This window comes from Eumetopias jubatus, unplaced genomic scaffold (assembly GCF_037043125.1).
Source record: "Eumetopias jubatus isolate StellerSeaLion01/CBP00866 unplaced genomic scaffold, mEumJub1_p1.0 scaffold_4, whole genome shotgun sequence".
Classification (NCBI taxonomy): domain Eukaryota; kingdom Metazoa; phylum Chordata; class Mammalia; order Carnivora; family Otariidae; genus Eumetopias; species Eumetopias jubatus.
Window position 1 is genome coordinate 12,664,056 of NW_028274810.1, and position 13,258 is coordinate 12,677,313.

The window sequence follows — 13,258 nt, forward strand, 5'->3', positions numbered from 1 at the left end:
ATCTCCGCAGGTCAGAGGCAAAGACCAAGTTCTTGTGAAAGAACAGGTTAAGGGCTGTGAGGCGCTGTTTCTCAAAATGGGAGCCTCAGGCCACCTGCATCAGCCAGCCCCTAGGCCCAATTCTCAGGAGTCCTTATTTTAGAAGGCTTCTCAGGTTACAGTAAAGTTTGAGAACCACTACCCCGGTCTCCTTTCTCCTCCTCTGCTTTTACAAATGAATTGGCCATTGATAACACTAGCAGATGGGTGCTCTCAAGTTTTCTCGTCTGGTTTTACAAATGACTCCCGTGGAACAGTGCTCATTGCCTACTTTGGACTCATGATCATGAGAACAGATACAATTTTGAAGCCAGCGTTTCAAGACATTTGAAGTTGTTTGAAGGACCAAGCATCAGAAGAGCACTTTACAAATTAATTATATATATGTATATATATATAAATTAATTGACAAGGCTCCTTCCGGGGAAGATGGCGGAGCAGGAGGATCCTAGGCTCACCTGTCCCGCAGATATACCTAGATAACACCCACATCAGTATAAATAACCCAGAAAACGACCCAAAGACTGGTAGAGCATTCTCCACAACTAAATGTAAAGAGGCCACATCCAAGAGCGTAGGAAGGGCGGAGACGTGGTCTGGAGCCAAACAGACCTGCAGGACTGTCCGTGGGAGGGAGGGGTGCTCTGGGCGCAGAGAGGGGAGAGGGGGAGACCCCACGCCAGGCACGGGGGACCTGCACTGTGAAGACAAGGCTGCACTGCTGACAGTGAGGCTGTTCCGGAAAACAGATATACCCGGTATTTGCTAAAATGGTCATTAATGGGCTTAAATGGTGGAAACTTAATATATGTAAACATCCCCACTGTCTCCACATCTTTTGCACGTCAAAGGATTTCTCAGGTGCTTCTTTCTGCCTACAGCTTGCACTGGCTCACAGTGCAGCACCTCACCACTGGACTAGGAGACAAGGGATACATTAGTCACTTGTAGAATGCGAGGGCAGGACAAGATCAGGCATTCTTCAGCTCGAGTACATGAATCATGGATGGCTTCAGGGTCTTTGGATCCTGGGAAGCCATCAACCACCTTCTGCCTATTAGTATATCCATTTTTCTGAGGATGGAGTCTAGTGTTTCTTAGATTCTCAAAAGGCCCAGAACACCTTTAAACCCCTCCAGGGCTTAAAAATTATAGACTGGGTCACCGCAAAGGCTTCTTCCAGCTCTAGGGTTCTCAAGAAGACCAACAGCCCAGCTCCTTTTGGAGTCTAACCTGGACAGGTCACTGACTTCACTTGGTTTTCGAAAGCCACAGGCATGCGTACTTCCTCGACACCTGCTCCTTCCCAGACAAAACAGGCTCGGTTGTGCAACATCCTTCACTTTGTACAAACAAGATTAGATTTTCCCCAGACAGTATGATTTAACTTGTTTTAATGTAGTCTGCTATAAAAATGGATGAAGACTTCTGCATGGTACATTTGGCTTTACAAATGAGAATGACTAGTTAATGCTGTGGTATGCGTTGCGCATCCATCGGCATCTGGTGAGTAGCAATCTAGCGTCCACAACATGGGTTAGTACCAAAATTGTGAATCATGGAACTTTTACTTAGCACACACACACGATCTACAGCAAACTTAAATACCAATCTATAATACCTAGCTGGATTATTGGATCCATTGCAGTATTGTGCTTATTTATCTTAGAAGATAGGCAACTAGCAAAAATACACATTTCTTTTGCATTTCCCCACCCCCATATTACACTGTAAAAGAAATACATTATTCAGTGCACTTCCTAAGAAATAAACATCCTTATAGTATCTCTCTCTATATATATATCTATGCTGAAACAAGGGGAAGAGCACAATGCAAATTTTAAGATTACCATTTAAAGCAAGAGAGGTAATAACACTCTGGGACTGTAGCCCCTCTCCTGTTTAGGAAGGTCAGCTATTTTATCACTTCACTTGGCCGTGCGTGGGAATGAAGTTTAATGCATGATTGCTTTGGGCAGTTTATAAGATACCCCGTTCACCATTTGGTAGACATCCTGGGGTATGAAGAGTATTTTAATTTTGGATGTATTGGCCTTAATCAAACCCTAAGCCCTGGAGACACCAATTGTGATTTATACATTGATTTCCATCACTGGCCCGTCCCCCATCAATTCATACTGGATTAAGAGGAAATAGATTTAAATTACAGCAGAAGGACAGGACTGTTGGGTAGATGTTGGCTAGGGAGAATGTATGAGAGGACACTAAGGCCTCTCCATCCCTGTGGACACGAAGTCCTAGAACTGCCTTGTCTGGGCTGGGTTGCGGGGTCTTATTTGGAGGACGGGGATCGATCTTATATCCTATCTGTACTAGCCTACATGTTGGAAAGAGGGAGGTGTCTGTCCTCAAACTCACAATGATGGAAATGACAGAAGTTTCTAAAATGAAAGATGTTGCAACTTGGCAGCGTGTGAGCTAGACCCAGCTGCAGAAGTGTTTAACCAGCAGTTTCAAATTGTTTTTGAGTCTGTCTTGATATTTAAAAGTGAGAATGTTTCTATGAAAATTTGGGTTTCACAAAAATTTGAGGAGCTGGTAACCTGGTCTAGCAACACTGCATGGCGACTAGCAGCTGGGGCTGAACAGCAGGGGCCCTTGCCTATCAGAGGGGGCTCGGGCACTTGAGTTTGCTACGGCTTCCCCCATCCCAGCTGACTTACAGCACTTGATGGAGTGACCTGTTTCAGTCATTTAGTTGGCCAGTTGAGTTTTGTGACACTGCAGTCTTTGGCTCTGGCATTTCAGGACGCTGACGGCCTGACTTCATCTGGAATTTCCGCCCCCCCCGTCCCCCCCCATGGACAAGATTCCTCCTTTGACCGACTGGGTCCCAGCCACACTGAGTTGCTCTGTTAGGTAATCTTAATGTGCATTTCTACTCGCCCTTTATGCTCTATTGCAAACTCCAAAGATACAATCACACTAATATTTATGTGTTTAAGTGTGTGTATGTCAGACGCACAAAAGGCTGTGTATCTATACAGATCTATGTATACTTCCATTTAGGGAAAAGTTAATTTGGTTGCACAGATACACCAAGTGCTGGCAGCTCCGAGAGTAAGTGTAACAATTTGGTAAAACCTGTATAATTCTGACTTATAATATTACAGAGACAATGAACTTTAAGTTATTGCTTTTTGATTACATAATAAAGATCTCATCCTGTTGCAAAACTTTTTATACAGAACGAGTAACCATTTCCTATTCAAGTAATAGCAATTGGAATCAGAAGTTCCTTATACAACAGTAGATGCCTGAAGACATTTTTTGAATGGAGATGTGATTTCATTCTATTCAAGGACTGCTGCGGGAACCTGGGAGTGACTTAATTTTTCAGAAGTACGAGAAAATCAGCACCCCTACTGCCTCCTGCCCGGGAGGGCTTCTCAAGGGCTCTATAAAGCTCAGCTCGGTGGCGAGGTCACACCCACCTTCCGGATTCCCCTTCTCCTGACGCAGCCTTGTTTCTGAACCCAAAGCTTATATTAAAAACAGTAAAAGAGGTTTAAAAGCAGTGTTGTTTTTTAACATTCAGGATTCACGGAGGATCTCATTTTCTGCAATTAGATGATCCATTTTGTGTTTTCGCTGCAGAATCACATTCGCGTGGCAGTCTTATTTCAGGCACTTTTGAGACATGTTCATCTGGAATAACAATCTGCACGAACCACTTCTGCATAATTCACAATGAGTGTTGAGCAATTCCAGTCCCAAAATAGCAAATCACCACCTGGTCCTCAGTTAGCTTTCTCCATCACAACGAGATGGTGACTGCCGAGCTTGAGACATCTTTGAGGTGCCCTTCTAGCTTTAGTACAAAGGTGTGAGGCATAAAAATCCAAACGACTCAGTTTCTACTTAAAAAAAATACAAAAAGGCGAAATACACTAAATGGACTCTACAGATGGTTTCAGCTACTGTCAAAATAAATAACATGATCTGACTCAACAGTTGGACTCTGAGCTCTTGGACGAAATCTGGTGGAATGTCAGCCGTGGAGACTCCTGCGAGGGACTAGCTGCTGGTAGGCAGGAGTATCTCCACGTCCTTGCCGTTAGCCACGACAGCCGTGGAAGAGCAGCTGACGGCTAGGTCTTCCGTGGTGGCCAAAGAGGAGGCCTGGGAATGAGTTTTGGTCAGTGGAGTGGTGGTGGATGGAGAAGGGGTGAGGCCAGGTTTTTTGGGCGGGATGGGTGGAGGGTTTCCCCTCTCAGCCCTGGGGATGGTGGGGGACTTGATCCCTGGAGACAGAGGGCTCAGCGGACTGGACACTTTCCCTGGAGTGGGGGAATGGCTGGCGTCGCCTCTCGGGCTGGCAGTGTTGGCCAGATTCCGATAGTCTGTGCCGAAGGGAGAGCTGTTGGGAGAGACAGGTTTGATCGGCCCTTGCTGGCTAGTGAATCTGGAGAGCACCTGAGTGACGGTGTTGCGGGCCAGCTGCTTGGCGGCAGAGTTGTCTATGAGGGTGGGTGACAGGTCCCTGGATGGGGGGCTCTGCACACCACTAGCCTGCTGGTCCTGATCCGCCTGGGACTGAAATTTGTGCCGAGCCGCCTGGAACCGCTGGTTGATCCCTACTTGGTAGGATGACTGGTAGCCGGGGCTGCTGGCTGAGGACCCCAGCAGGCGCTTAGTTAGCACTGGGGAGGAGCAAGGAGAGGATGTGAGGGAGGAGGAGGCCGTGCTGCTGGGAGACAGGGAGCCCCCACTGGACGGGAGGTGAGCAGGTGCTGGGCCAGGAGTCTCGATTCCCACAGGACACCCGCCGTTCTCCACTGCTTTCTCTTGGGCCGACCCCACGGGCCTCTCTCGTGGAGGCACTTGGTTTTCCCCGCTGCTGCCTACCACCAGCTCCTTGGCGGTCTGTACCTCTGGCTCCAAATGGCCGTTGGTTTTTGCGCATGAGTAAGTAGGAGTGGCGGGACCAGGCGGCCCGGTGGCGGCCGTCACCTTGGCTGCGCTGCTGCCCTGGCTTCTCTCCGTTTGGCAGAACACAGACACCAGCACGGGAGGCTCAGTCACCGTGCCTTTCGACACGGTCACCGGTCTCCTCGCTTGCTCAGGAGGGCTACTGTGCAGATGAGAAGCCTCCAGAGCCTTCACTATCTTCTTCAGACTTTCCATCTCTTCTTTCAGGGTTTTGGTCCGGTTCTCTTCTCGGTTCAGTTTTGCCCTCAGTTGTTCTCGCTCGATGTCGAACTCGGACAGCTGCTTCTCCACCTGGGCCTCCGTCTGCAAGCCCCGCCTCCTCTCGGCCGCCAGTTCCTCCTCCAGCTTACTCGCGCGGCTCTTCTCCTTCTCCAGCTTCAGGCTCAGCTCGCCGGCCTTCTGCCCCTCCTCGGCCGCCTTGCCGGTGGCTTTCCTGCACTCGAGCGCCAGCATGGACGACAGCTGCTTGTGACGGCAGCGCTCCTCCTCCAGCTGACTCGACAGCTTCTTCTGCTCTTTCTCAAACTTCTTCACCTGGGACTTCTCAAATTCCAGCTGGAAAAGAATGCCACCGGACAGCCTGATTAGGATAAGACAACAAAGAGAGCGGCTGCAAAACATCCCGGCTGGCTCTCGTCGGGCGCCCGGATGCCCCGCACGCCACCAGCTTAGCTCCGGTACCTCTGAAGCATCGGAGCCCCTACCTCCCGAATGTGCACACTAGGGTTTAAGCTTTCTCTGCTGATTTCGGAGGCACTTCTAGTTCTTACGTTGTTAGCGGTGGGAATGCGTGTTGCAAGTCTGCAGAGGGGTCAGATCAGAACCGCTCGGGACTGATAACGGAAAGCCGCACACATCGGGTTTCGTGATGAATGCGGATGAAAACAAAACTATTCATTTATTCATTTTAACTCCAGGATAGTTAACGTAGTGTTCTGTCAGTTTCAGGGGTACAACATAGGGCTCATCATCCTAAGTGTATTCTTAAGAAAACAAAACTTTTCAAGATTCAGTGATCATTCTTTCTGGTCTTAAAAACAAACAAATAGTTGCATTTAAACTGTACTTTTGAGGAAAAAAAAATAACACAAGACGAAACCAGAGAGGGAGACAAACCATAAGAGACTCAACCATAGGAAACAAACTGAAGGTTGCTGGAGGGGGTGGGGGGCACGTGATGTAATGAGCGCTGGGTGTTATAGAAGACTGACAAATCACTGACCTCTACCTCTGAAACTAATAATATATGTTAATTGAATTTAAATTAAAAATAAATACATAAATAAACTGTGCTTTTTACACAAATGCAGTCTATTTTAATTATTTCCACCCTATTTAAGGCACAGAAACTCTGAGCAAGAGAGAAAGGGTTGATGGAACCCTCTTAGTGAATTTTTTTTTTTTAAAGATTTATTTATTTGAGAGAGTGAGAATGAGAGAGAGAGAGTACATGAGAGGGGCGAGGGTCAGAGGGAGAAGCAGGCTCCCCGCCGAGCAGGGAGCCCGACGCAGGACTCGATCCTGGCACTCCGGGATCATGACCTGAGCCGAAGGCACTCGCCCAACCCACTGAGCCACCCAGGCGCCCAGTGAACGTTTTTCAAACTCATAATGGATGAGGAAACCAATCTCATGAGCCACGATTAAAGTTTTAAAAAATGAATGGTTACTGTAAGCAGTAAGGGTTATATATAATTTCACGAGATTTTTGTTTCAGGCGTGTGTTTATGTATGTCTATACACTGGGTTGTGATGTCATATGTATTTGTTACTGGATTCCTAAGTCAAAATGCTTGAGAGTTCGAAGCTAGTGTTCCCAAAGTATGTTCTACGGAATGACAGTACCACAGTGAGTGAGCTCTGTCAAAAAGATTCTATGTGGGGTACCTGGGTGGCTCAGTCTGTTGGGCATCTACCTTTGGGTCAGGTCATGATCCCAGGGTCCTGCAATCGAGCCCCGTGTTGGGCTCCCTGCTTGGTGGCGAGCCTGCTTCTCCTTCCTCTCCCCGCTCCTCTCTCTCTCGCTATCTCTGTCTCTCTCAAATAAATAAATAAAAAATCTTAAAAAAAAAAGATTCTGTGAAGACGTAGATTTGCTAAACTCAGAAACCATCTTGTTCTTGAGACTCACAATGTGCTTTTCTGTACTCAAGAGTCTAAGAAATTAGAAACCTATTTAACTTTGTTTAATCCAGTATTTCCCAGATTTATTTGACCACAAAGCCCTTTGTTTCGGAGCAACACTAATTTACACCCTGCAGAACAATCTTTGAGAAACACTATTCTAGCCGCATGGTGCTGTGAGCCCCTCCACCGTCACCACCTGCTGAGTCAGCCGCTCTCTCTCTTTCTCCAGCATGTAGGTGACATCATCTCCTTCAGCTGTGTCCTGCGCATGCCTCTGCCTTTCTTCCTCAAGGTCTAGGATCACCTTTAAAAGAATTAAAGAAACAAAAATTCCAAATGTCAAGAAAACACACTTATAATACAACACAATTAAATACTAAGCACCTATCTAAGCACCTAAGATAGTTCCAGAGATCAATCCATCCATCCCAGTCAGGGCCATCAAGGATCACTTTATCTAGTAGGGTGAAAGATATGCGAGCTATGTGCTAGAAAAGAGTAAGATCTATGCTTTATTTCAGGATGCACAAAATGGCAAGTAAATAGAAGAGAGCAACTAAAGAGCTCTAGGGGTTGAGAAGGTTTCCGAGAATTAATAGATCAGCAACTGCAGGCAGTCTGCTCAGACTAGGGGATGGGGGTAGGGGATGAAGCAAGACAGGACCACAAGAGAGCTGAAAGCTGAGATCCTCTCCTCAAGCTCACATCACTGTGCCCTGCTTAGTTAGTAATATGCATTTTGTATATAGTTAGCTGAGAGGTGGAGAGACTCTTGAGCTCAGCCTGCACATAAAAAGCCTCAACGCTTGGGATCCTATGTGGAGATTATTCAGAAGGCCTTTTAATTAATCTGCCTACCCCATTCCACTTATCCTGGCACCAAAGGATTAAGCCCAGTTTGAAGGTGAATACTGTACACATATAAAGGGACATTTCCCACATAATCCCACCTATAACTGCACAAGATTCTGAAAGGCCAGGGATTTCTTAGCAGCTTCTGTTCCTGCTTCCCAGGTGCCTTGGCCCAGACATCTAGGGCATAGCACTATCCTCCCATCTCTCAGCGTTTCTCTTCACTAACGGTTTTCTTGAATGGAGAGAGAAAAGTCTGGGTCATGAAGCCCAAAATGTTTTCATTTAACAAAAATGAAAACATCTTGGTGTTCTTCCTTTTGGTTTAAAAAAAAAAAAAAAAAGCCTAACTTGGGGCGCCTGGCTGGCTCAGTTATTAGAGCATGCGACTCTTGATGTCGGGGTTGTGAGTTCGAGCTCCACGTCGGGTGTAGAGATTACTTAATAAAATCCTAAAAAAAACCAAAACCAAAACCCCAAAACCCTAACTTTTCAATTTAATAGAAAAACAATTTTGGCTAATGGTGGTCCATCATCTCCTCTCCTTTTGGAAAGCCCTCTAAAATTACAGAAATGGAATGAAAAGATAAAAACCCTCAAAGACAGAGATTGTAGCAGACAAGAAATGTAAATAACATTTGAAGAGGGCAGGAGGCAGGAGGCAGGAGGGTGGTAGCTACTTTGGTATGGGAGAGGAAGCTGTTTTGCCCTGCAGGGCCCCAAAGAGATCTGGAACCTGGAGGCGGCCGGTGCTGCAGAGGGGAGGTGAGATGTGGGGCAGGAAACAAGGGCACTGGCTCAAAATCTGTATTTTCCAGAAGGTATTTGTCCCCTCAACCTGATTCCTGTACATAGAATGTTAGGCATCTACTGCCCAGGCATAAGGCAGATATTTATCCTCAGAAGAAAGAGAATGTGGCAGGCTCAGGATTTGGGAATACCAGAGAATGAGGGTGAGGAAAGGGCGCTGTGTCTGTTTTGGGAAGGTGGTAGGGTGGAATGGGAGGCAGGGTGTAAGATAAATCCGTATCTATAATGAGAGGAAGCATTAATATAAGTGTCAAGAATTGATAAGGGGGGGGAGTATACCATTTAGAAATACGGAATTTAGCTACCAAAATAAATGGTCAAAAGGAGAAAATGGCTGTCTCTGAATATGGAGGAGAAGAGGGAATGGGGAAAGGTGGACTAGGGAACTCTTTGTTACATAATAAGCAGAGTAAGCATGTAATTTACAGTTCAAACCACAACACTTCTGAGAGTCAAAGGGGGTATTCTTAATGACTATGCTGAGGCGACAGACATCAACTGGGACTCTCTTGGGCAAACTGGGACAATAAGCACCCTAATTGTAAGCCTCTAGGTACTGTTTGATTTGTAACAAAGTCAGTGTTTTACTTTGATAAAACACTTACAAACAGGCAGTTGTTTAAAAATATTTAACACTCAAAGAACCTTACATTGAAATATAGTATTAAAGAATTTTGAATTATTTTTAACTTCTTCCTCTCCCTAATCACCTAGAGCCACAAATCATCCCATCACTACACCTTTCATGGGCATGACAGCCAGCCAACCCTTCAGGGCAGCTCAGCTGCTTCATGGAGGAAGGGGGGAAAAGGCCTATCAAACAAGCACGCGGTGAAGACTTTCTTAGAGGATTACATAAAAGGCCCCCAAATTTAGGCAACTAACTCAGACCCACCGACACGTTTTAAACTGGGCATAAATGTATTTAGATTAGTTCATTCTAGACCAGAGGTTAAACTCTGTTGGATCTTGGACAACTCTGAGAATTCAATTAAAGATGTGGGAAAAAATTCACATTCTATAAAAACGTATGGACTTTTGGCATTCTGTATATTTTTGGGGGGATCATGGAACATCTGAGGCCCATCCATGGTTAAGAATCTCCACCCCAGGGGTGCCTGGGTGGCTCAGTCGTTAAGCGTCTGCCTTTGGCTCAGGTCATGGTCCCAGGGTCCTGGGATGGAGCCCCACATCGGGCTCCCTGCTCTGCGGGAAGCCTGCTTCTCCCTCTCCCCCTCCCCCTGCTTGTGTTCCTTCTTTCACTGTGTCTCTCTCTCTCTCTCTCTGTCAAATAAATAAGTGAAATATTAAAAAATAAAAAAAATCTCCACCCTGGCCTTTCATTTGGACACTGGAAAGAGTAAGAAAAATCATGGGCAAGACCTATGCCTAAGCAATTTGTCAGGTGCATTTTAAGCAGATGGCTCTCTAACGTAGGTAATCATAAAAGTAAACTAAAGTACATCAATTTGCAGCTGCTGACCCAATTTTTCAGAATAAAATGCTTCCTACTTAAATGTGTTGATGTCTCTCTTGCTGGTATAAATCTAAACCAATAGTTTTAGAAAATGTAGATTCTAGCCAAGCATCTTTTACAGGCGAAATCTGAGTGGTAAATCAGGTCGGGGAATAAAATCACAAGCACTAGAATTCCAATGAGATGAGGTAGAGGAAAGCACAGGTTTGCCTAACTAGGGGCTGTAAGATCTGGAGCGAAGCGCGCGCGTGCGCGCGCACACACACTTTCCTAATAGGGTAGAACAGCTTTAAGGTAAACAATCCTCGGGACTGTTTACCGTTTTAGAACTAAAAAGCAATGAATCTCAAAACTAGAGATATATAGGGGCGCCTGGGTGGCTCAATCGTTAAGCGTCTGCCTTCGGCTCAGGTCACGGTCCCAGGGTCCTGGGATGGAGCCCCGCATCGGGCTCCCTGCTCGGCGGGAAGCCTGCTTCTCACACTCCCGCTCCCCTTGCTTGTGTTCCCTCTCTCGCTGTGTCTCTCTCTGTCAAATAAACAAATAAAATCTTTAAAAAAAACAAAAACAGAAACTAGAAATATATAAAAACAATCCATTGGCTTGCATGTTTATAATCAGGTAAATTCTCTCTTTCTCTCTCATACAGCATTCCCCAAATACCCGTTAATCTTGCTATTTATCACTTAAGTAAGCAAATAGGGAACGCTCTGTTCAGCCACAAGCTTGGTCAAACCCCAATTTGTTGCCAAAGTTTGGAAGATCAAGAGCTGAAAAAACAGAGCAAGTGTTTTGGAGGGTCCTATCAGGAAGGAATGCCGTCTTAAATAATGTGTCTGGCATAGTCCCTAAATTTAACATGTCGAGTAACTTGTGTTTTCTCTCTGAGCTCTTGGCTCCTGGGTAGGCTGAGGGGCTTCTGACACCTGGGAGACCTCCCAGTTGGATTGCTGTGGGAACCGGCAGCTGACAAGACAGGATCAGGCATCATTTATCATGAGAGTTTATGTGGCACGAGGCAGGCGGGTGAACGTACTTTGCGGTGCCTGCTCTCAGCGGCAGCCAGCTGCGACAGCATGCGCTCCTGCATGCTCTTACACTGCTTCATCACCACCTTAAGGACAGAGAGTGGGTTTGTGCAGACTGGCTGCTTTTCGCCATCATTCTTCTCCTTCAGTGTCTCGAAGTCTCTCTGTAGAGCCATTAAAGGATCACTGATGTTGTATTTTCCATAGCGTTCTTCAATGAAAGTATCTCTGTGTTGGGCCTGGGAAAGAGGAAAAAATGAGCATTTTGCTTTTTAACACTATTGCGGAGGGGTGTTTGCTAGGAGTTATAGTTAAACATGGTAGTGTGAGTATGAATGGCACCTGCTGACTACAAATCTGATTGGTGATTGGGCCATTTTAATGTAGAAACGACACCAGAAAGAGGGCATGGTATAATAATATTAAAGAGGACAAATTCTTACATAGAGCTAACTATGTATTAAACATTGTTATAAGCATTTATATTCACATTAACTTACTTAAATTTTATAAGCCTTTAAGAGAGTGCTATCATTTTCAGTTTGCAGATGAGAAAACTATTATAATGTGGTCAAGTAACAGGTTACTCATTTAGCAAGTGGTCAGAATTAGGATTTAAACCTAGGCAGTCTGGCTCTAAAGTCTTTGTCCTTAAGCACCATGCTTACTGCCTCGGCTTATGAATGCTTGTAACTGCCAGCAGGGATACCTTATCCTTTCTTTCTGTGTTATGGCATTTGCATTTCTAAAATATGGTAAACATGGGAATTTTGAATTTATGTATTTAGGGATGTAACAAGGCGGTTGCAGATAAGTAAAGAATGCTAAAAGTGTTTTCACGTTATATTCTATGACATTTGTGATCTGAACATATAGAACCTCACTCAGTTATTGGTGGGTCAAGAGGGCCAGAGGTGCAGACAAAATCCCTTCTACCTGCTGCCAAATTCCACCCCTTCTTCTAGTCTCTGTTCCCTGCTACCTGCCATCTTCCTTCCTGTCCCCTTCAGGGCTTGGTGGGGTTCAAGGATGAGAGAGAAGGTGAGCAGGGGATGTGGGCTAGTGTTGGAGTCTGGTGTAGGGCTTTGGGCCTGGGTGCCAAATTGGATCCAAGGATCAGGAAGGGAGTGGAAAGATATTCTTTGGCTTCCCTATCCTTTCAGGTCTACTAGGAAGGACCTGAAGTAATACTCCGTATGAGCATTATATATTACATGCAGGTGAACAGAGTGACATTAACAATTACTTTACTACACAGACATTAAAAAGGTTCCTGAAACATTTTACAATGAAAAAAAAATGAAGTGTTAATACAGCATTGAAGAAACTTTCTCAAAAACCACAGCAAAATATTATATAATTTAAACTCTCGAATGAAATCTAGTCATGAAAACTACTGTTATTTATCAATATTTTTAAAAAATTATTTCACCAAAAGCTAGGTTTTCTTTTTCTTTTTGGGGGGTGGGAGGAGCTAGGTTTTCTTACTACCAGCATCCACAAAGAGGAACCCATTTGAAAAGAAAGGGAAAATCACAATTCAATGGCTATGCTTAAAAAACAAAGCAAAACAAAAACAAAAAACCCCTTCAAGACACTAAAGCAAACATGGGGTTTAACACAGAAGTATGTTTCAGTCCTGAAAACATGATGCATCCTTCATTAGACTGTCCAAGTTCAAGACCTAGGAATCACTTAGATTTATGCTATCAATTTGTGTTGGTATCAATTGGCAAATGTTCAAAGCAGAGTTAGAAGCCCTGAGTTTTACTTCTGGCTTAACTACAACCATTAAGAAAAAAATTTTTTAAGATTTTTTTTTTTTTTTTTAACTAAGTTCTACACCCAACATGCGGCTCGAACTCATGACCCTGAGGATCAGGAGTCGCAGTTCCTCTGACTTGAGCCAGCCAGGTGCCCTTAACTACAACCATTTTAAATGATGACATTATTGGGGTATTTGGATAAAACT

General features: G+C 45.0%; 1 protein-coding gene across 1 annotated transcript in view; it reads right to left on the reverse strand.

Moving 5' to 3' along the window:
* Positions 1-1,416: 1,416 nt before the first annotated feature.
* Positions 1,417-13,258, reverse strand: part of CTTNBP2NL (CTTNBP2 N-terminal like) — a 52,455-nt gene continuing 40,613 nt past the window's right edge. Inside the window, exons 4-6 of the mRNA XM_028102181.2 lie at positions 11,295-11,525; positions 7,316-7,423; positions 1,417-5,547 (exon numbers count right to left, since the gene is read on the reverse strand). Of these exons, the coding sequence (XP_027957982.1) occupies positions 4,078-5,547; positions 7,316-7,423; positions 11,295-11,525 (1,809 nt within the window). The 3' untranslated portion in view covers positions 1,417-4,077. The remainder of the gene's footprint in view (positions 5,548-7,315; positions 7,424-11,294; positions 11,526-13,258) is intronic.